At 34.4% G+C, this 25,901-nt stretch overlaps 1 protein-coding gene across 2 annotated transcripts in view; it reads left to right on the forward strand.

The window, feature by feature from the left end:
- The window catches only part of neb (kinesin family member nebbish), a 194,969-nt gene that overhangs the window by 26,942 nt on the left and 142,126 nt on the right, over positions 1 to 25,901 (forward strand). For both annotated transcript variants that reach the window (XM_081741070.1, XM_081741077.1), the window contains exons 6-8: positions 1,152 to 1,259; positions 2,646 to 2,762; positions 5,589 to 5,717. In XM_081741070.1, coding sequence (XP_081597196.1) covers positions 1,152 to 1,259; positions 2,646 to 2,762; positions 5,589 to 5,717 — 354 coding nt within the window. The remainder of the gene's footprint in view (positions 1 to 1,151; positions 1,260 to 2,645; positions 2,763 to 5,588; positions 5,718 to 25,901) is intronic.

The raw sequence follows: 25,901 nt of genomic DNA on the forward strand, positions 1-25,901 counted from the left end.
ACTAGTCAAATAATAGTTTTGTGATAAATATTATTGTTATGTATACAAATATAAAGTGTTAGTTATTTTTGTTTTTTTGTTCAGTTTTGGAAAATCCGTGTATTTGTCCACCAGAACATCGCCAGATATTTTGTTTTTAACTTATCTTGCAAACAATAGATTAGATCACAGATGCACATATCGAGGTCAGCTAGGTGTTATGTTATAGCTTGTTGTGGGGAAAGTTTATTTTCCAGTTCACACAACCTTGGCCTCATATTATTCTTATTTTTGGATGCTTTAACTATTCTCTCACCTTCCACGTATTAAATATTTGCACTGAAAAATATTTTAATTGTCCATTTTGTTTCATGTTAATAAAAAAACTTTATGCACTATTAAGTGATAATTTACTTATTATATGATAAAATTCTATTCAAAAATGATTAACGCCCCACGTTTATGTCTTTTAGGCTAAAGGAGAGGGATGATTAATGAAAGTGAATTTAAAATTTTTGTGCTCTCCCATCAAGAATCGAACCAGGGGCTACGTGCACCAAAGGCCTGCACACTATCCACTAGATCAGCAGGGAAGGCTAAATGACTATAAATGTCTATTGAAACTTTGCCAATTTTAATATTTTTGCTTTGTTTAAATTTATTGAAACATTCTGTTGAAACGAGATTGAAAACTTGTTCAAAGGATAGTGGATGCTTGACTAGAGTTTTGTGAATGTGATTGCACAGTTTTGCTACTTCACATGGGCTACATAAAATTTCTAAATTTAAATGGTTTCGTCTGCCATTGTCAAATCATCATGATGTGTTAAATCAAGTTATTATATCTTTAAATTACAAAATTCTTAAGACATAGAAGTAATGAAATAAGGTCAATTATAAAAAGAGATGCAAAGCTTTTAATATTGTGAGAACAAATTGAAGATAGTAATTAAATTTGACACGACTATTAAATAAGCTGACTGGTGTAGAAGATGCAATTATGAACATTCAGTACCCTTACTTTTTGCACTGGAATGACCCTGTTGATCTCCCCTTTTTCTTCATTATTAGTATACTGGAAAGTTTCGTGCTCCTTCTGGAAATCTATATCTTCAATAATTATAATTGTCATTTGTGATTTGAATAAGTATTTATTATATTCAATATTTCAGGGATGGCTTAGTGTTGGAAATCGTCAAAGAGCTACTGCAGCAACCGGAATGAATGAAAAGAGTTCTCGATCACATTCAATCTTTAGTGTAGTGTTGACACAAATACAGGTAAATACATTATTGATAATTAGACATTGAACTTAATAAGTACATTTTAATTACATCTAAGGGACTTACCATCGTCAAGTAGTGCTCTGATATAATAATCCGGTGAGAATTTGAGCGGCTCCCTGCCACCGTCTAGTTAACCGTAGATGCATTCTTACTTACAGCATCTTACATTCTGTATATTTCTCAATTATTCCAAAATTAATAGTATTTATAAAGTAACTGGGTTCATAACTATTTCGAGTGACAGTCACATTTTTCTGCGGTTCACCGGCGAATAATACTTTGAGATGTTCACTAGTAGAATCTAAAATAATTGTAGCACTTTTGTTTATTCCCAGATAAAATATATTGTCATTCTTTGGTACACCTAAAAATAAAGTTATGTTACATCAGAGGTATACTTGGAGAAAGTAAGTCACTTTGACATTTTTTATAAACAAAAAGTGTTCTGAAAAATGTATTACTTTGACAGCTAATATATACCATTTTGTACAAGCTTAAGTTTTTGAATAAGTTTTATTGTTAAATAAAAATAGAATGTTGAAAATAACACAAATTTTGCCTATGAACTGATTGCAGTTTGTTAATTCAGAACCGAAAAAATAAGTAGCGAAAAGAGATAACTGTACTGCTAACATATGAACTCACCAATGCTGATAGATGAATTCTATTTTCGACACTTATAGCTAATAGTTTCGGCGGCTTTTTCCTCTGCCGCTTTCTTCAGATCGCTTGGAAAGGTTAGGTTGGGAAATTGTGGTATTACAGAAAGTAAAAAGAAATGAATCGAAACATTTATCAGTCACAAACGAAATATATTCTTAATTTTACTGCTATGTTGGTCTTGTGTCTGCAAATGCGTCTTGTCACTAAATTAGTTGTTTTCTCAGTTCACATTATGAGCTGTTGAATGACAAGCGTAAAATTGTATGTAACTACTTTTTATTATAAAATCGCTATAACATAGTTTTCTTTTCTTTTAAAAGAGTTTTCTATACTTATATCCCAAGAGCGTAAGCCAAACAGGCCTTAGGGATGGGTGGTCAGCATCGCGATTCCCGTTGCCATTACTGGTTTTTCTGACAGAAGTGAACTACTATTTTCATTCAAATAGCTCCCCAGTCATCCTTGCTGTACAGGGTGAACGTCCTCTGCTAACACTACTTGGTTCTTTCCAATAGTCTTTCATCCAAGTTCTTGCCAAACCTGTCACAGTTTGACTTCGGTGATCTTACCGGTAGATCAGCGTTGGCGGTTTTATTACATTAGTTGGACAATATCTTTTGAAGCAATGATAGCCGATATTACACATTTCTTCGTGGTTCTTAATAGACCTTGTAGTTCGTACATAATTTCCTATTAATTCGTCTCTTATCTTTACAGGAAGAAAATATTGAAGGTGAGGCTCATGAACTAAGCAGACGATGTAAAATTAATCTTGTGGATTTAGCTGGAAGTGAAAGGGTTGCTCAGATGCGTGCAAGTGGAGATAGATTAAGAGTAAGTATTTCAGTTGTTTTACTAATGTTCTTTTGAACAATGTGTGTTTAATAATGTGGTGACTCAAAATGAGCAGTTCAGAAACACAATTGTTGAATTTTTTTATTCTTTCTTTCTTTTTTTGTTTTCTAAGCAAAGTTAGAATTGTCATTCGATCATTTTTTTTAAAATATCATATTCTCTATGGATATACGCGTATACACACAATAAAATTTGAAACAGTGAAAAAGTGTGACTAATACTTAACTGTTGTAAGTGAAAAGCCTGAACAAAAATGCATTTGAAGTTATGTTTCACGAAAAAATGGCTGAAAGATATTAAGTGCATATTATATACTGATAAAAGTAGTAGTCGTTTCTTCTTAAAGTACAGTTGTAGGTTTGAAAATAAACTTAATTTTATATATATGCAACAAAGTTATTCAGTTGTACATACAGCTGTCGTTTCCTTCTGAAGTAAATACCCTTTATGAAAGTTTAATCACATGTTCACTTTTCTTCAGTTTTAAGGAATCAATAAGGTAAACACTTTTGTCTGTATATAGTGTATCAAGGATCTATCTACTCTATTTGTATATATCTTTCCATTATCTTATAAGTGAAGGTAATTACGCAATGTGGTAGATTAAACAGCTTTAGTTTTTCACGCATATTGAAGTCGACAGTGGATCTAAGGAACTGTTTATAGCCTTCTACAGATTTTTTAGGACGCATATACGTAAATTTTTCACTATATTTCACGGACTTAGTTGCGGTGTTTGCAACTTTACTTCAGGTGCTGATAATTGAATAAGTTAGACTACTTTCATGAGAATGATGATATTACTACAGATATTACTATTTTATTATTACTGATTCCCAGACAGAAAATGCAGGTTTACAGGCGCCTGTGAAACATGCATAAACAGGCATATTTTTACAGGCCCCTGTACATGCGCCTAAAAATGGAACACTTTTAAACGCATGAGACAGGTATGATTTTGTTTAAAGATTATTGCATGTTCATTTCACGGAAACAGGTAGTTTTCATGTTGATAGGGTTGCAACCTTACAACGGCGTGTAAACAACATGTAGAGAGACGTAACCGGCATATTCCATGTAGTTGACATATACGTTACCTGATGCGAATCTGACGACAGCTGCTTTTCATTTGTTAAAAATGAAATTGACATGTTAAATACAGGTGTTAGCCTACTAGAATGTAGACTGCATACTTTAAGGATTATACTACTATTTGATCCATTTAATCCAAGGGTCTGCGCACGCCTCTGTATATATGTGTCAGCACCTTGCATATGTGTGTGTCAAAGTGGAGACTTTGTCTGGATATTGCATATTCCCTACGCCTGTAACGTGAATGTTTCATTCCAATCAACCTTGTCCATCGCATTTATCTGTTCAAGCTATTTACTCACTACACGTATTTGTTTAATCCATTTATTGGCAGTCATGATCATTGCATGTTTTCATTCATCTGTGCATTGCCTGTACACTGCATGTAGGTGAGTTCACACTTTACACGTTACAGGCAATGTGTGCAATTCTATTCCAATGTACTATACATGTGTCAGGACCTTGCATATGTGCATGACAAACTGGAGACTGGTGCCTGAATATTACATGTTTCCTACACCTGTTTAACCCATTTATTAGCAATCATGATCATTGCATTTTCCGTTTATCTGCACTTTGCCTGTACATTACATATAAGTGGGTTCACACTTCGCATGTACACGGAGATAATACAGGCAATGTATTCAGTTGTAATCCCATGTGTCAGGACCTTGCATAGTGAATGTCGAATTGGAGACTTGTGCCTGAATATTGTGTGTCTCCTATGCTTATAACGTGAATGTTTAGCTCCAATCCACCTTGTTCACCACACGTATCTGTGTAATCCATTTATTGGCAATCATGATCATTGCATGTTCCCGTTCACCTGTATATTGCCTGTAGACTGCACGTAGGGAAGTTGTACACTTCGCATGTACACGAAAATGATAAATGTAAAATAACATATTCTACATCATGCGTTTTCCATGCTACACGCTAATACATGGTATTTACATGTAATACGAATGTCACATATGTATATTACATGTTGACAAACAGGCACCTTCCTTGTACTTTTCATTCTTACTGTATTGCGAATGTTATCAACAATTTATTCAAAGTCCGCCAAGTGGACTTTGTGGTGGACAAACATCGTGTGCGTGGGTTTTCTCGGGGTTCTCCCGTTTCCTCCCACCTTCTTCATTCCACTATTTCATTCATTACTCATCATCACCGTCTCCTTTAGCCTAACCGGCATAAGCGTGGGACGTAAAATAAAGATTTCATTTCATTTTTTTCAATTTATTCAAAGTACTTTATATACACATATTCCCTCCATTTACTTGCATGTGAGTGACTACGTGTACATTGCATGTTCTCATTTTAATGTACAGGCTCTGTACAATGCATGTTTCTGTGCAAAATTTCCAACAGAAGTTTAATACTTTTTCGACATGCATAACACCTGGAGACAATGTGCCTGTAATATTTTCTTTACATGTGTTTTCGCCGAAACAGGCGCCTGTATAATGCCAGTCAAAATCTGACAGGCTTTTACAGGCAATTCCATGTACAAAACATTGCATGTTTCCTCAAAAATTTTCATAATAGTTATCAAGAAACCTTTGTGTCGTCTTACTATGCGGTAAACATTGGGCCTCTTGTTTAGGAGGAAAGTACACTAATGACCGCTTCGCCGCACTCGAATTTAGCATTAAGTATATCCTATATCCTAGTACTTTTTCTGAGAAAGATTTTCTATATTTGTTTCAGGAAGGTGTTTACATCAACAAATCGCTGCTTACCTTAGGAAAGGTAATAAGTGCTTTAGCAGAGAATGCAAATGGCAAAAAGAAAATATTTGTTCCTTATAGAGAATCGGTGCTTACGTGGCTACTGAGGGTAAGTACAGTTCTTAAGAATTCTTTTCATTTATGTTACAGTGAGATGATGATGAAGTCTGACTTGAAGAACTGTATAATAGTCTCACTTATGGGTTTCCTATTACTTTCAAAGGATTCTTTGAAATTCTACCCGTACTCTTCATTCTCACTCCCTTTCCCCTTTTTTAACGCTTATCAGGTAATAAATTGAATGATACTCAAAGAAGAAAGTAAATACACGACCACGTTGCGCATCGAACTCAGGTCTCCCTTTCTACTATTTGCGTATAATTTAATTTGTACTTATAGAGAAATTGGTGAGACATAAAATCGGTTATTTCCTGCACTGAAGTTAGGTTAGAAATTCAAGTTCTGGATTTTTAGCATCTATGGTCATATTAGCCTGTCTGTATGAAGGTGACGTCACTCGGCGATCACATTAACCGGAGATTGGAGAGAAAGGAAGGAAACGGCCTTGGAATCATTATGTTAGGTACCATCTCGACATTTGGTTGGTCGAGAAGAAAATTTAATGACATTAATTTAGGATGACTAGCCTGAAAAAGTTTTTACGCCTTTTCAATCGAGTGTCCCCACCAGAAATCAAACCCTGGACCGCTCATAACAAAAGGCACGCCGGTCACATTTCCTCCAATTAGCATATACAATAAATTTAATTTTTGTTGTTGTTAAACTTTTTTTTTTTTTTTTTTTTTTTTTTTTTTTTTTTTTGCACAGAGTGCAAACAAAATAGATGGAAGGTACAGTTTATGTGCGTGTGGACATGTCAGTATTTTTCTTTTTCTATGCCACATGAATAGTGGGTACAGTCCTCACTATCATTTCGTTACACCACCTTTGAACACTCGCCAACCGGAAACCTTATTAACTCATAGTATAATTCATTCTGAAACAGCAATTTTAGGATCCTCTTTTCGGATCATGTCACAAAAAATAAAAGGTTAATGTACGAGTGAAATAACTATTAACGCGGAAATGGCAAAGTGTATCATAATTAAAAAGAATGTAGGGAGGAATTGAACCTACTGTGACCAGTCAGACTTAACAACATATCTGACTGAGAGCTACCACAACACATTAGATATAAAATCCATTCGTTGCGTGTAATTTCATCCAAGTGCCAAGCCCTAACTTAATGTACATTGTATTTCTTTCCAGTACGCATCAATTAAAAACGTCTTATATCGAGTCTACCCTACCTGTTCTTGCTAGCAAAGCATATTTATTTTAGTCCATATTGACACACAAATGCAATTTCAGATGGCGCTCTTGCCCGTGCAGTCTGTATGTAACAATTAATTTCAAGCACCCTGTTACACGGGATATTTTTCACCGCTAGTCACAACTGAGACCAAGCTCAATATTGATACTGCTTAGTTGTTTCTTTGCGGGTGCACTCACCTAGTGTTCTCACTTGAAATATTTGAATCAGGCGAGGTACTGGACTACGGTAGAGTATTTTAATTAATCTATTTTTTTGGGTCGAGTGAATGCTCTGTCAGTCTTATCCAATCATGTACTTTGAATGTATTTCTCTAGGCAGTAGATATGTTTTGAGTCATCAGTTTCACCTGGGTCTTAAACAATTAATGACACTGTTAATTGGTTTCTGTACATTTCACAGCCTTTTGTTTGAGATATTACTTTTCTAGTGATCTTATTTGAAGTTCATGAGTTGAGATGAATCATTGGGCTATGTTCTTGCTTGCAAAGTAGAGCATTTGTATTAATCCAAAGTGGCGCCACCACCAAGAGTTAAATGGCAAAATATTAATCATCTACAGATCGACGTTTAAGATTTTCCGCGGACTTGTTTCTTAGTTAGATTTGGAAAACGCACAATACTTATTTGGACTATGCATCACCCTTCATATTTCAAAAATAGTTATTTTCATTCCTACAGAAATTACTAAAACATGTAAATTTTTCATTATATATTGAGACCAAACTAAGCAATGAACCTGAAGGTGGTGTCTTGTGCGCACTTCCAGAAAGTTCTACAAACACTAATCCGTTTCCATCCAAACAAATTGAAGTTGTTTACTTAAGGTATAAACTACGCCACCATTAATCATTCTTGATATGATGGACATTGATGTGGAATACTGCATGACGTCACAGTTTCCATTGCAGCTGTACAAGTGGTATATTGACCAACTTCTGTTTACAGCTTTTCCAGAGGCCATTTATCGTGCTAATCTGACATGATGTAATACAGTTTTATTGCTCTGTAAACCCCGGTTTGATAGGTGTTGCTGTCTGCAAGTTATTGGGGTGGAAACGGATCAGCCTCTGTATGATCTCCAAACTTCTCTGATGTCATCCGCATTGAACACCTGTGGGATACGTGGAATGGTTCGTCCAGCCTCTCGAGAACCTCACTTCCGTCATTACATTGAAGGCTCCATTACACGTAGCTTGGCTGACCATATCAGCGGACATCCACCGATATGTCGCTACAGCCCTGCCACAAGGATTACTGCTGTAGGAAGGCGAAAACGAGAATTACATGCTACAAGATATTCCTATTCACAGATGTATTCGTAGGACTTTGTACGTGAATTACTTAAAAACAATTACACATTCTGACACTCCTTTCTTTATCCATCATCATGTCTGACGTGAAGTAGCAACCTACTCAATGTTTCAACTATAGATATACTAAATTCCATCGAACGTGCCTTCATCACTCCACAGTACTTTCTTCCAATCATATGGTTGACAATATGTCGTACATTAAAGTCGAGCGTTACTATTCTTTGTAAATTAATTTTTGCGCGGATGACCTTGCATGTAATTCGGCCTCGGCAAGTGTAACGGTTACTTTTTCACGTCATAAAAAAATGAAAAAGAAACAACATAAGTTCAATATTTTCTAGCTGAGATATTCGATTTTTTTTATATCGGTTTTGTTTAAAAAAAACTATTTTTCCCAGTTTATTATTCAACGCATTCTGACTCGTCTTCCAGAGTCCTTCTAAGATAGTACCCGCACGTTAGAACCTATAAAGCATTATTTGTTTACTTACGCTCAACTACCATGATTATTTGATTTAACTTGTTTATAAGGCTAAATTATGTAGTCCCACTTTATATCAGCGATCTCGTTTATTATTTTTCAGATAACGACATACAGGAGAGAAAAGAAAAGAAATTTTGACATTATTAGCAATATAGCTTACATCAAATGTCATCTGATTTTTTTTAAAAAAATGTATATATATATATATATACGTCCAACAACATAATTACAAGATTTCAAAAAAAATTAAATCTGTATTCTTTTGACAGTAAAATAAAATTATACAGTTCATGTTATCTGTTTTGTTTCTATAAGTACCTCATTGTAGTATCATATAAACCGATATTTTGATAAGGACAGCCTAATTGTTAATAGCATATTCATGAGGAGTCATGAAATAAGGATCTTGTGAAAGAAGGAGAATTACAATGTACTGTATTTTTTTTTTCACATTGCAATGTGCCATATTTAGCTTACGTTTAGACTGATTGTAAATCAGTCTAGAATAGCATCAAAGTTCGCTTTATGTGATACTACAATGAGGTACTTATAGAAACAAAACAGATAACATGAACTGTATAATTTTATTTTACTGTCAAAAGAATACAGATTTAATTTTTTTTGAAATCTTGTAATTATGTTGTTGGACGTATATATATATATATATATATACATTTTTTTAAAAAAAATCAGATGACATTTGATGTAAGCTATATTGCTAATAATGTCAAAATTTCTTTTCTTTTCTCTCCTGTATGTCGTTATCTGAAAAATAATAAACGAGATCGCTGATATAAAGTGGGACTACATAATTTAGCCTTATAAACAAGTTAAATCAAATAATCATGGTAGTTGAGCGTAAGTAAACAAATAATGCTTTATAGGTTCTAACGTGCGGGTACTATCTTAGAAGGACTCTGGAAGACGAGTCAGAATGCGTTGAATAATAAACTGGGAAAAATAGTTTTTTTTAAACAAAACCGATATAAAAAAAATCGAATATCTCAGCTAGAAAATATTGAACTTATGTTGTTTCTTTTTCATTTTTTTATGACGTGAAAAAGTAACCGTTACAAAATTGGCGACCTTCAGCTTTAGGATTTGTATATTTCGGAAGTTATAACTAAGATATGTACTACCGTTCTTAGAATTTATAAAGCTGTTGCTTTCTCAAATGAGGTCTTGTTAATTACTCATTGGTGGAGATTTTGTTGGGGAATGTTTGAGATGTGTAGCCGATATGATATGAAAAAAAAATATGAGTCTTAGTAAGTCGAGTGTAGATCGACATGCACCTGAGAAACATAGTTGTTGTGAAAGTACAGGTGATTCTGCTAATAATATATCAATAAACTGTGAAAGTTGTGGAAATTGGTTCCATACAAATTGTGTGCAACTATCGTCAGAAGAACTTGAAATATTGAAAGAAAATGATGGTAGCTGGTATTGTTTAAATTGTCAAGCACAAAGAGAAATAAGTTTAAATGATGAAGTTAGTGAAGGTGCAAGCGTTGCTAATAAGGAGGATAGAGGAGTAAAAAGTGTACCGACAATCGAAATCAGTGGGGGTCCACTTCTGGAAACTCTAAAAACACTGATTACTGGATTGGAAACTAGAATTGACACTAAAATGGCAGTAATCACAGGATTAGAGACAAAAATTGACACTAAGATGGCAGTGATTACCGGATTAGAGACAAAAATTGATACTAAATTATCCGCTCATATGTGTGAGTTGAAATCCGAAATGCTAAAAATGTCTAATGATATGTCTTCACTTAAGGAATCTTTGAGCGATATGAAAACTGAATTAACTCATGATTTAGGACAGGTTAGATTAGAAATTAGCGATACGAAAACTCAATGTATGGAAAGTATAAGTGAGCTTCAAACTAATTTTTCCAAAGAATTAAGTGACATTGTAACTGATGTTAATGCTGTTAAAACAGATGTAGACAATATAAAATTAGGATTAACGGAGACTAATGAAAACATAGATGTTAAAATTGAATCTGTAGTGAAAGAAATGTCTGATTTAAGGGTAGAAATAACTAAAGTAAATATTGACTGTCAAAAAGAAGTTAAAGTTGTAAAAGAGCAACAAGCTGACGACAGCCGAAAATTGCGCGAACTCAACGAGGCCACCGTTAATATGGTAAAGGTGCTCGAACGAGATGTAATTGAGGCTTATAGACATAACCGGGACCAGTGCAGGCAGAATATGGAAAATTTGAAGGAATCCGTACAAAACCAAATCTCCGAAGCCCAAGATAAATGCGAAGCTCTTCTCCGCGAGAAGTTAGGTGGACAGGAAGATTCTTCCGCTAATAATGATAGTAGTCGGGATAAAATATTTCAGAAAAGTAGATTCGAAATTGATGTTTCGGAGGGCGACAATAACGAAACTAAGATATACAATTTAGATGGAGCGCGGATCGATGGTACATCTTCGCGTAGGAGATTTTCTTCCACCGATTCGGAGGAAGAAGGGAATGGTCACCGGAACGATAAACGAAAACGTCATAGAAATAGAAATTACCGAAGTGAACCTCCTGTTTTAAATTGCAGCACTGTAAATTGCGAACCCCTTTCGGAGTTACCCGCAGGAAATGTACATTGGGGAAATAGCCCGTCACAAAAGCGATGTGCTGGTTCTTATTTAAAGGAATTACATCATTTTCTAAAATTTGATGGGAAAATGACACAAGGAACTGCGCAAATTTTCTTGGATGACTTAATCCAAACGATGAACATGTATGTTCTTACCGAGCAAGACCGAATATATATAATAGCGAGGTGTTTGGAAAAATCTGCAAAGATTTGGTATCGAAGTGTCGCGAACCAAATAAAAACCTTTCAAGATTTTGTTAAGTTCTTCAAGCTGCAATATATATCTGAACGGATGGAGAGGGCACAGAAGCGTCGTCTCTATTCGTTGAGATATGATCGCACAAAATATTCTTCACTGCTGGACTTTGTCCGTTATATTGTAGAAACATATAATTCAACTGTGACGGTGCCAATGGATCAAGAACTAAAAGATCTGATTTTAGAATGTTTACCTACGGAGGAATTCCGAAAGGGGTTCGCAATTTACAGTGCTGCAATTTAAAACAGGAGGTTCACTTCGGTAATTTCTATTTCTATGACGTTTTCCTTTATCGTTCCGGTGACCATTCCCTTCTTCCTCCGAATCGGTGGAAGAAAATCTCCTACGCGAAGATGTACCATCGATCCGCGCTCCATCTAAATTGTATATCTTAGTTTCGTTATTGTCGCCCTCCGAAACATCAATTTCGAATCTACTTTTCTGAAATATTTTATCCCGACTACTATCATTATTAGCGGAAGAATCTTCCTGTCCACCTAACTTCTCGCGGAGAAGAGCTTCGCATTTATCTTGGGCTTCGGAGATTTGGTTTTGTACGGATTCCTTCAAATTTTCCATATTCTGCCTGCACTGGTCCCGGTTATGTCTATAAGCCTCAATTACATCTCGTTCGAGCACCTTTACCATATTAACGGTGGCCTCGTTGAGTTCGCGCAATTTTCGGCTGTCGTCAGCTTGTTGCTCTTTTACAACTTTAACTTCTTTTTGACAGTCAATATTTACTTTAGTTATTTCTACCCTTAAATCAGACATTTCTTTCACTACAGATTCAATTTTAACATCTATGTTTTCATTAGTCTCCGTTAATCCTAATTTTATATTGTCTACATCTGTTTTAACAGCATTAACATCAGTTACAATGTCACTTAATTCTTTGGAAAAATTAGTTTGAAGCTCACTTATACTTTCCATACATTGAGTTTTCGTATCGCTAATTTCTAATCTAACCTGTCCTAAATCATGAGTTAATTCAGTTTTCATATCGCTCAAAGATTCCTTAAGTGAAGACATATCATTAGACATTTTTAGCATTTCGGATTTCAACTCACACATATGAGCGGATAATTTAGTATCAATTTTTGTCTCTAATCCGGTAATCACTGCCATCTTAGTGTCAATTTTTGTCTCTAATCCTGTGATTACTGCCATTTTAGTGTCAATTCTAGTTTCCAATCCAGTAATCAGTGTTTTTAGAGTTTCCAGAAGTGGACCCCCACTGATTTCGATTGTCGGTACACTTTTTACTCCTCTATCCTCCTTATTAGCAACGCTTGCACCTTCACTAACTTCATCATTTAAACTTATTTCTCTTTGTGCTTGACAATTTAAACAATACCAGCTACCATCATTTTCTTTCAATATTTCAAGTTCTTCTGACGATAGTTGCACACAATTTGTATGGAACCAATTTCCACAACTTTCACAGTTTATTGATATATTATTAGCAGAATCACCTATAAAGAAAATTCAAACACTCGGCAACAAGAAAAATAGAATGTAACGTTACCAGTGTACGTTACACAAGGTTCGCTCGACGGTTGAAACTTACACGATTTTAGGACGACTTTTCTCTAAACACTGCCATATTGCTCAGACACAATGCATGTATACTAGTTTTTGATTAACTAATCCACTTCAAAATCTTGCATGATGTTCTGTACCGAATTTATTGTTTACAATTCAGTTAGATGGTAAATTGTACAGTTACTCTTCTATAACTTATTTATATCTCCTTTGGAATTTATTGGTATAAAATACGTGAAATGTCTAAATATGTCGACCCATGCTTCACTTAATTTGCACTTTGCTTCAGCTACGCAGTACTCCAAAAATCAGACCAACAAACTATTTTAGTATTTTATAGATTGTTAATCCTTAGATTCGACTGAATGCTTGTTATATGTATGTTATAGACGTTACAATATACAATACACGCTCTAAGATCCACCACATAAATTGTAAGCAACCCCAAATTTGATATGATAGAGACTTAGATATAATTCAGTAGAGCATATATAGAGTTAAAAGGGAGTGCTAAAAGAAGAAACTTCATAGCCATTAACAAGACTTATTCATATAGTTGTATTTTTTTCTGTAAGCGAGAGATAATATATGAGCTTACGGAAAGATCTCAATGATGAAATCACCATGCTTAACTTATACAAACTATCCCTTGTCTACAAATTATGTTGATGTCTGTTCGTCTGACCCGAGTTGTCCTGATAATAAAACGAACTCTCCCAAGACTGACCTGTAAATATCTGAGAAATATCCAAGACCACTTGAGAGTGGCCCCAGCGCCCTTTATTCTAACTTGTTAAAGAGTAAGATTCGTACGTAAGCATAAGAGCATAAAGTTTAGAAGAAAAAGTGTGGTTACTAGCACCCACCGTTTGCTTTTTGTCAATCCTCGCTTGTCGCCAGAGGCTGCTAAAAGACTGCTGCGTGGCGATCGCTAAATGGTCTCGCTTTCACTTGTCGTGCATTGCGCGGAAAGCTTGTTTGACGTTCTTTATTATTTTGGTTTTTAGTTAGTTAATGAGTGATTTTAAATAAAAAAGAAAGTTCATAAGGTACCGTGTTGCTTTGTCCCTGGATGTAACTCAGGGTATAACTCTTGTAATGTGGTAAGAAGTTTTACGTAAATGTCGTAAAGCATGTTACGTAAATATTGTAGTCCTGTTTCCAGAAAGGACAGAAACCTATTATTTCGTTCCCGCGTGTGTGATGTACACAAGGCTGGCACAAACATATACAGTATGCAACATGTGCATTTGTTTGAGGCGGCGATAAATATTTCTTTGATATTATTGGACTGGGCGGCAGATTGTGTAGAGACGGCTCTAGATGTGCATTTTTCAGAAGAGTTTATTGTGAAAGCTGGTAAGTTCGTAATAAACGGGTAACAGAATTATCATGACTAAAATGGCATTTGATTTTGATTTTGAGTTTAACTTCCTCTCAGCAGCGAGGCTATATAAGATGTAGACATACAGCTTTACGTGTGATCCGAACCACATGTGCTTCCGTCGGGAATAGAACATGGGTCTTCCACGTAAAGTGGCATTTAAGACCAGATGCTGCCCGTTGCGTTTTCCCAAATTACCGCATTTCTTGTCGATCTAAGAAAGAACAAAATCCCCTGAATCCAAAGACCATGGAATCATTCATCTGTAGTGTTACCCAGAGGCGAGAGGAGACGAGAACTATAGTTTTCTATTCTCGTTTCGATTCTCGAAAAATTTTTTTTGTCTCGTCTCAACTCTCGAAAAAAGCTTTTATTATTTCGTCTCGTTTCGTAAATATATGTACAAAATTTATACTTGTTTTTATTTATTTTTGTTTCATCTAGAAGTTAGTACCAAAAAACCGCGCCAAGTTTCTGATATAAAAAACAGAAGCTGATTGTCGATGGAATGCTCAGGGAGTGTCTGGTAAAAGGAGCAAGAGAAATGTGATATCAGAGAATGCATTTCTATAGAAAGTTTGTTACTTAAAATAAAATCACTTTTATGGGATTAGGCACTGCCTTAATCATGAGCTGTTACCCGTCTGTCTGAACGCTAGGATGGTGAGAATCTGTCCAAGATGTGTAGATGATATCCTACCCGTATTTCGCAATAGTGCACACTGGAAACTTTCTTTCGACCAAGGATGTTATAAAATAGAGGATCTGCCTATATGTATCTTCATGCTATTAAATCAATGAAACCAAAAAGACAACCGAGCATCGGGACGTCTGATTGGCTACTATCGTTTCTGCCATCGTCTGATTGGCTACTTTCGTTTCCGCCATGATTATTGGCTCAAAACATTGCGATCCTATTGGGCGGAGTGGACAGAGTAGGGGTGGCGAAACTGTGACGTATGGCTTCAAGATTTTGTTGTAAGGGCAGATCCTCTATAAGATCCTTCTTTCGATGGTAAAACTTACATACTTCATTAATAGAAGGAGGGCGTACAGGAAGGGCTGTTACCAACATACTTGATCAGCATTCTGATTTCACGAATCACTACAGAACTGGCCTTCTTTTTTCGGAAGCTCAATTGTGATTGGACCAGGCAACGTGTAGAATCATATGTAGGCAGAGGGTGCTGAGGATACCCGGAGCTATGGACTAGGTTGTCACATGAATCTTACCATACTAGGTATTATACGAGATCTCTCATCAAAGCAAGATTCCAGGAGTTGGAAGGATAGCTACAGAAGATCAACTGGGACATTATCGGATTAAACTGAGAAAAAAAGAAGACGAACTAATTGAATTGAAGAACGGACATCTGTTCTGTGACTGAGTACCTATTCTATGAACATGACAGAATCGACAGTGTTGGATTTCTTATCAACGGAACACTAAAATAAATCTTGGTAGATTTTAGTATCTTTAGTCGAGTAGCAAGGTTTGTTATCATACTCTCCCAGAAATACAAACTACAAATGATTCATGCTCCCACAAGGTATTGAGAAGAGAAAGCGGAAGGACTCTATGAATAAATCATAATTTTACAACGGAGTAAAGAAATGCATAAAGAATATCATGAAAAATGTCAAAGACCAGAAAATGACAGAAATGCCGACCGAAAAATCAATAGGAAATTTGGAATACGCCAAACGTGGAAGCTTTTCTGTGGAATTTGCCAAAGCCGAAAAGATGTACGTTATGAATTCCTTCCTATATATATATATATATATATATATATATATATATATATATATATATATATATATATATATATATATAAAGTTCAGCAGAAAATAGACATGGTGACACCCAACTGAAAAGTGAAATTGACAGAAAGTATGTGATTGAAGACTGGAATGTTTTAAAGAGATTCAACAGAGGGAATAATAATCGAATGGTAAGATATGAACTGCATCTGAAGATGATTGGAAGAAAGAAGAAAGAAAAAAAAAAAAAAAGGGAAGGACGACAGGAACGTAAAGGGAGATTCTTCAAGAACAGATGTATTTCAAATGAAACGGAGAAAGCAGCGTTATCGCACTCGAAGAGGATAAGAACATTTCAAAAACTAACAGTGAAATCAGAAACAGATGGATACATGTATGAAGATAGGAAATCGTATAGCGAAGAAGAATAAGAGAATATCCGAAAAGACACATGATCTGACGAAGAAAAGAAGGGAAATTTAGGTTAATAGTTACAATACGATATCCAGAATAGAATATGCAAAACTTTGCAAGACAATGCGAAAGTACATTCCGAAAGATGTCAGAAAGTTCAACAGCAACCTCGTAAGAAAAACATTTGAAGACCTTGTACGACTAAACAAGGTAAAGCAAATCAGAGCTAAGCAATGAACAGTGTGCTAAAGAAAAGGGATTATACAACCACCAAAGTCGACGAAAAAATATTGAAGAAGATTGAACTGTTCTGCGGCAAATTATATTCAAGTGAAAATCCGAAAGTGAGAGAAAGCAAAGGGGAAGAGGAAATAGATCTCACCCATACTGAACACCCTGTAAGGAACATAAGATGAACGAAGCAAAGAAGATGGAATTACATTACACATACTGAGGAAAGTTGACTAAGAAGCGGAAAGAGTCAGCACAGCTTTATACTGAATGTTCACGAAGTGAAGAAGTGCCATGTTCATACAGTTGCTCAAGAAAGGTCACAAGGAAGACCTACGCAGTTGCAGATCTGTAAATCATCTTCATGCGATTTATAGTGTTGACCAAATTATTGACACTTCGATTAGAAAAATGTTAAGACTTCACCCTAGTAAACCATATTCAAATAATGAAGGAAATGATAAAAAGTTCAGCCAAGTATGACTTCACCTTATGTGTTGAGTCCATTGACATGTATATCAATGTTGCCCTTTATTTTAACGGATAATAAATAAATAATGAAAACGATAGTTTAAAGCAAAAGAAATAATAATTAAATCCTAACTTAAAATTAAGTTACAATTATGTTAGTAATACAGAAGTACAAATCTTTTTTGTTCTCAAAGTATTTTTTATTAAGAAGTGGCTTTTCCATATTCCACAGTAAATGTACCAAAAGAAAATAACTAGCGAAGAGTACTTCTGGCAGTATTGGACAAGAAGTATACTAAATACAATTTTTTGTGAGATACTACTCCGAAAATATGGTCTCTTGTTTTGAATTTAAAGCTAAATCTATAGAATAGTTTCAGTAAGGTTATCGTAACTTTTAGATCATCAAGAAAGTTAACCTACTCTGTGCAGTGTTGATATTAGCGTGTAAAATGAGTGGTGTTTGTACAAGATTAAAATTTAATTTTAGTATACTTTTCCCTATATCTAAGTTTTGAAGAATTCCGCATATAATTGAAGGTATAATAGGCATGGTTAAATCTCTAATAATAATATTTTGAGGAACAATAATAATAAAAAAAGAGCACCTGGCAACACGGAAATCTAATAAGACTTGCTGAAATGGGTCTTCTACGTGTAGTGATTTCCTTATTTTAACTTCAATAAGTTCAACACAAACAAACTATTTGCTGAACAAAACAATATATTCACATAAAAAAATACATACGTGTTACAATTTCGCCAACTAACACGTATGTAGTTTTTTTATGTGAATATATTGTTTTGCTCAGCAAATAGTTTGTTTGTGTTTAAGTATATACAAAGCAAAGCTTCTACTTATGGAAAATATTTCAATAAGTTCTTGCTTTTAATTGGAAAACTTTGTTTTCGGGGTCCCGGTTTCGATTTCCGTGGGAATCTCAAATTTATAAACGCATTATGTGGTTTAGATTCTACCTTAAAATGTAAGCTCACCTCTTAGCTTCCCTCTCACCTGAAACAGACCCTAATTCAACCAACATAAAACAGTTTAATGTTCTTCACAGTAGTTAGATTGCTTAGCATGTATCATGTCAGGTTATGAACTCTATATTGAGTGAGCTCACAAGGTTTGATAAATGTTTCATTGTTTGTGTAGAATTTCATTTTACCCAAAATGCACGTCTAGGATTTATAAGTTGAAAGCAACAATGTAATTAAATAATAACACAAAGTATGTATAAAATTTTATTTAGCACAAAATACACTAGAAAAAACTTAATAAATATTAAACATGTTCTATACTGAGTCGGAAATGCGAATTAATACATAAAGATTGTCTATAATACAAAGAACCATAGGACTTGAATAAAGACAATTAATTAAATTCATAAGAGACTAGTAATAGTTTAGTCTTCAGTAAGATATATTTCGTTACTGAAAAATTTGCTATTACCTAAAATACACACAGTAGTTAGATGTTCAAATAAATAAAACAGTTGAATAAAAAGTATTAATACTTGTTCGTCTGAATTATAGAGGAGATTATAAAATCATGCTAATGCATGAAGTCTGTGAAGTAGGAATAAGACGGGAGGTAAATGATGATCCGTTTGCATCGGCAGTTATTTATGCAATCTCTGCAGCAACCTCGAGCAGCGCAAGTTTGACAAGGTTTTCCGTTGTTTGATACGTGTGAAGCGCCTGTAAAGAAAGCGAGAAAAAAATTAGGATGGCTTGTTCAATTTATTATGAGAAACTTTTTTAGATTTTTTTTTTTTTTGGATTCAACGTGAAACTAAATGATTAATTCTTATTACTATTATCAACCACTAACCTTTCATAGTCGTCTGGTATTATTTCAGAAAGTAATCCTGTTGTCATTATCTGTCAGACACTAATTTAAAAATGTTGGCTTTTAAAGATTTTTTTTATTTTTCCACATTTTGAGGAACTAAACTGATGCATGGTTACAAATATTCACTTTAAAAAAAAAGAGTTACCTATTCAGCTTAACTTACTGAGATTAACATTTTCAGTGAAGCTGTTTATAACTCTATCCTAGCTCTTGTCGAGTGGCTTTGATGTTAGTGTTTTCTTGGGAAAGGACTAAGGTGAATAACGTAGAAGCCAACGTTTTTCAATTAGTATCTGGAAGATTATTACAACAGAATAGGTTGCTGAAATAATATTAGATAACAAAAATGTGCCAGACATTATCTCTGTTAAATATTAATTGAATTTCTGCATTCGGAAATTCAATTATTGTGATTGGTTGACGCATTTTTTTTTCTTTTCGTGTATACAGTATGATAACTGTTTTCATGGAAAAGAGTCGACACACTTTTTAGTTTTCTTGTTATATACGGTATTGTTATATTTTTGTTGTCATATGTTACGGAGGAATGGGGGCTCAGTGGTAAATTAATTACTTCCGGTTCGATCCTTGGTCATGTAAATTTGTGGCTTACGACATCATGTCAGTGGGTTTTCTCGGGTTCTCCCTTTGCTACCACTTCTTATTTATTCTACCAATTCTTATTTATTATTCATTTTCAATAATCATAGTCTCCTTTAATCTATATCGCATGCGTGCGAGACGTTAACTAAAGATGTCGTTTCATTTTTTCATGCATATGTTGCTGTATTAACAAAAAAGAAACCTGATAAAATCATCGGGCCGACACAATAAATTGTGCACAAGGTTCAACCCTTTTATCAGTTATTATGCGCGCTTGAGTAGCAGACGTAGTCCACTATTCCAACGCTTCTGCACACCCCCGCCGTTTAAATTAATGAGCATACTTAAATTGAGTTGGACAGTTATATGTTAACTCGTTTTGGTTATTCTGTTTAATGTGTTAAGAACCAAGAAGCACATACATGATAACATGAGAGTTTTAATCCGTTGTTTACACATTTTTTTTTTTAAATATCTACACATCAGCGAATGGGGGCTTGTATTACTAAAGGAAACAGCAACACAGTCCCCATCTGAAACAGTGGACAGCTAGCAGATGGGTGGTGGGGAAATAAGTTCCTATCAACTTATCTGAGATAGACTTTAATAGTTTTGTTAAAAATATTACTTTTATCCTGTTAAAGACAACCACTTTACTACAAACATGTATTTTGTCGGTTAAGATACTTGAGACTTAATTAACAGTAGTCAGCTAATCTTAGTAGCCTGAGCTGATAGAAAATGTGGAAGTCATAGCCTGAGCTGATAGAAAATGTGGAAGTCATACCTGGAAGAAAGTCATACAGATATTTAGTCCTATTGGGTGTGTGTAGAAGAGGCATGCACTCATGTAGATATGAAGCTTCCAATATGGTGCTCATAAGCGATATCTCAAGATACAGTCTGGCGACAGAAGGCCAAAATTTTGATGGACATTGTGGGCTGTGCCTTTTTTCAATTTTCTTACTCGTGGGACCAACTTAAGTGAGAATCCAACGGGTATCACCTTATCACCCTTGGGCTGAGTGGTATTGTGCTTACCTCTTTAGCGGGGGGTTCCTTCGTTCGATCTTCGGCCAAGTATTTGTCGTTCTTTCATCATCATTCACTTGCCTTAATCATTGTCACCCTTGGCCTAAAGGGAGTAATCATGGGACGATAAACTTAAATACTTCATTTCATCTCTCTTGGGCAATCCAAAATGGCAACCATTCAATATGGCGGTTAGATGTTAAGCGTAATCTTGGTTTTATTTTTAAATGCTTGTATCTCCTAAATTACAAGCTCAATTGTTATCATTCGAATACTAAACTACGTAGAAGATAAATGATGAAATATAATATCATTTACTGTTAATCATATTTAAAATTAGTAACGAGAAAATAATGGAATTTAAAATATTTTGTTTTTCGCACAGCTTCATATTAGAAAATGCCAAGGAAATGGCTAGAATAATCGTAAAAAGTGTGGAATAATTTTTGAAAGATCGTTAAATTACTTTAATTATATTTTATTTGGTTTTGTTAAAATATAACTAAGTTATTGTAGTGAAAAATGATATCTTGCAGGTAATGATGATGATGCATGATAAAAACGTTCGTATAGCAGTAGGGGTAACCAAGATTGGTGGGGAAAGAGGAATGTTAAGAAGGGAACCTTCCTTTACATTCACCAAAATTTACTTTAATAGGTACAAAATATTTTAATATGATCTGTTAGGCTTGGGACAGGAAAATGGCTTGAACCACATGACCACTATTGATACATATATAATAATTAGAGCAATCCACATTATGCTTTATTTTTTGTTTAATTATGCTTTATTTTTTCCAAATTATGCTGTGTTATGCTTTATTGTTAATTTCAATCATTGTTTTACATTAATCGTGTATAATGTATAATATTTACTATACATTAAATATTCTAAATATCTTGATCTATTTATTAATATTTTATGCAACCAGTTTCTTTCATTTTGTATTACTTGTGTGCGCCTTAGAGGTGCATATATACAGAAAGGGAAAGTGAAAGATGCCACCAAAAAGTACAGAAAGTACTCAAGTTCACGAGGTACACATAACAATATAGTGTGGAGTTCTTGTGCACTTTTTATATGTTTCAAATCATCTTACATATACTGCACAGTTACACTTAGAAGAAAACTATTGTTTATTCATTGTTGGCGGAAAGTTTTCCTCTTCTTTTCCTTGTTTCTTTTTTCCACTTTAAGGGATTACACCGAAAAGTTTACAGAAATAAAAATAAGATTTTCATTGTTGCTTTGTTGTGTTCTCAAAGATTTTGCATTGTAAATATTGGTTTTAAAATATATTAATACAGTATGTTAAACTTGCAGTTAAACAGAATTTTCCAAGAATTGTGCTATGCATTTTAAATTATGTTTTATGCTTTATTTTCTAAAATTATGCTTTATTATGCTTTTAAAATTAGTTTCTTCTGGACCCTTAGACAACCACAACCATGTTCAAGGTATCAACCATATGTGTAAATTGTTATTATGCTTTTGGGTTGCCCTAATAATAATAATTGTTAGTGTTTATGCTTTCGGTTCAGGAGGTCTGAGTTTGATTCCCAGTAGGAGCTCATGTGGGTTTGATCCCATGTTAAATTGTAAGTTCATGTTTCATATAGCTGTGGTGCTAAAAGGAACACAAAACTCTAATCCAACCAATATTGTGAGTGCACATTGATAACAGCGAAGCGTAAAAATGAAATTTTTAGTACCATACAATATGATGTGGACCATCTCTCTTTACATCATCGGAAGACAAAGATTAGATTTAAATAAGCAATTGAACAAAATTGTAATGTTAACCTACCGATACCTTGGCAAAACTGGGGCTAAATGTTAGTAACACCTGAATATATTGCCTTATTTTCAGGGTTGTCAATTACTGAAAGTTCAGAAACTGTACGTACACTACCAAATCGATCTTTCAGCTTCTAGGACTGTACGTCATTAATTAACGCAAATATCATTGATGATGGAACACTAATTAAATTTTACGTAATCCATAGAAATAAGATATTCACTTCATATCATTGTACACAGTTTTAGTTTTTAACAGCTTCGGCTGACGGGTTTTCGCACCCAAATTCCCACATTTGCTGAGCGTACTCCTCGCACTTATTCCTAACATATCTATAATCTTAGGGGTTTATGGCCATCCTATTATAACAGTTGCAACTCTCACCCTTTGTCTTCCCGCCTTTTTCTCCCTTTCTATGGAAAACCTTTAAAAAGCGCTGAAACACATCTTTAATTAACATGTCTTTACTCTTAAGGGATTTCGAGATATGGCCATGTTATTTTAACAACTACAACCCTACCCTTTTTTCTTCCTGCCTTTTTATTCCCTTTTAAGGAAAACATCAGAAAACGCCGAAACACGTCTTTAATTGTTTTAAATGAAAAATCTAAACTCCAAGTTTAATGTCTCTTAACCTTAATAGATTTCGAGATATGGACATCGATTTATATCAATTTTAACCTCACCCCTTTTTTCCCTTGTAGGACACAAACCAAAAATCGGTGAAACACTCGTGTAATTATTGTAAATGGGAATTCCAGATAACGAATTTCATGTCTCTAACCTTATGAGATTACAATCTCACCCTCTTTCCTTTCACCCTAAGGAAAAAAAAAATACTGAAACGCGTCTTCACAAAAGCCCAGACATCAATTTTCATGCCTCTAACCGTAAGGGATTTCAAGATATGGCTATATTATTTTAACAATTGGAATTCCGACATTTTTTACTTCCCTTGTAGGGGAAGTGTAAAAAAATGATGAAACAAGTCTTTAATTATTTTAAATGAAAAGTCTAAATACTAGATTTCATGGCTTTAACCTTAAGAGATTCCGAGATGTAGATGCCTTATTATAATAATTGTAATTCTAACCCACCTGAAGAGGTCGATCAATTCAAATATCTGGGATATATTTTCACGAAAGACACGTACTGCATCAAAGAAATCAGGTGGACCAAAGAAGCATTCAACAAGAAACGGTCACTCTTAACTAGCAGCCTTAACATTGAACTAAGGAAGAAACTGGTCAAGTGCTGTATATGGAGTATTGGACTTTATGGTTCAGAGACTTGGACGTTACGGAAGTTAGAGAAGAAATATTTTGTTAGCTTTGAAATATGGTGTTGAAGGAAGATGGAGAAGATAAAATGGACAGAAAAAATAACAAACTAAACGTGAGCAAATTGGATTATCACTATTCATCTCTGTGACTCCAAAAACTATGAATTGGACGATAACATCGGTCAATTTGGACATTTTATTTTTTACACCCTCTTCCCCCATGGGGGGGTCTAAACTTGAACAGCTTCAAGATTGTCACTATTCATCTCAGCGACTTCGAAAGCTATGGATTCGACACTAACCTCGGTCAATTTGGATATTAAATTTTTCTCCCCCTCTTCCCCTTATGTCGATGGAAATAAACTTGCACTTGAACGACTTTGGAATTGTTACTATGCATCTCAGCGAACCAGGCATTAATACCGATCTTTTCGATTACTTTTACATATCAACCCACTATTAATTTCCCATATATAGAAAGTTCCCCTCCCTATAAAAGAGAATTTTAAAAATCTAGGACACGTTCCGTTTACTTTTAATAAAGGGTTAATATACTTAATTTCAGAGCCATAAGTTGAACGGCTTGTGAGATACTCAATTTTTCTATAAAATTCGGACCTCCACTACTCCCTTAGGATATGTATTATAATGACAGCGATATAACATCTCAGTTGGGATCGGAGCCTAACTATATACCAAAAGCCATTTCATTTGGGCGTGACAATCACGAACACATAGTTACATTCAATTTTTTGTATAATAATTAATATATTAGAGGTGATTCAAAAATATATTTTTTCCAGTAGGCAGCTCCTCTAAAATATGCAACAGGAATTCTTAGAGACATTTCTAATTTCTACCCATGATGTGTACCTATGATTTCGAGATATTGATATGGTTCTGTCGCTAAAATTTTACCGTGTTGGTAACAGTGAAGTTATCCCTAATGATGTTATTTCTTCTGTTTGTAATGGTTCAATGGTTCATAATTTCTATTCAACTAATTGCTAACACTATGATACTACCTGTTTTTTTATTTGTGTATTTTTGATTTAAATTTTCATTGTAAATTTTATTCATGACCATGTGTATTATTTCAATTATTAATAATAAATTGTTCCATGGTCAAATTTTGGTATGAGGAACCGGTAATCTGCATATGTTCAATACTTATGTCACGCATTAAGAGGCTCCATCAAGGCGAAATTAAACTACCGCTAATTTTACAATTATTACGTGATATCTTCAAATTGATAAATGATAATCGAAAAGTGGAACAAAAACTCACTAAACAATAGTATTTTACATGAAATAATTTAATACAACTTAATCTGCTTTCGATTTCCAGACATTTAGATAATCGACATTTATTTTCGCGTTTTTAAATGGCTGCAAACGGAAAGCTACTAAGAAAAGAAAAACAAAACCCTTTTGGGATTTCTACTTTTTAAGGTAAATTTTAGACTTTTACTCAAACAGCTACTGCTTCCTTACTATTTATCGTAGGATCATGGTTCATACCTCGTTTTTTCAGAATGGAGCATTCTTTCCAACGGTATCGATCGCTTGTTATATATCAGAAACGGGAAAACCGGGAGTTTTTCGAAAAAAAAAATCAAACTCTTTGCTCCCCATTGGCCCAGGCCTGGGTTCACGTAGAGATCTGAAAATCTCTTGAAAAATACTTTATGTACACAATGCGTGTGCAAAATTTCAATTTGATATCTTGAAAACAAAGGGCAAAATTTTTTTTTGAAAATCTGAAAATGACCCACACGCACACACACACACACACACACACACACACACACACACACATATATATATATATATATATATATATACATGCGTTATCATATGCGTCTCAAACAAATCCTTACAAGTCCGTCGTAAAGAAAAACATACTTTCCA

This window comes from Thermobia domestica, chromosome 2 (assembly GCF_964235325.1).
Source record: "Thermobia domestica chromosome 2, izTheDome1.hap1.1, whole genome shotgun sequence".
In the NCBI taxonomy this organism is placed as follows: domain Eukaryota; kingdom Metazoa; phylum Arthropoda; class Insecta; order Zygentoma; family Lepismatidae; genus Thermobia; species Thermobia domestica.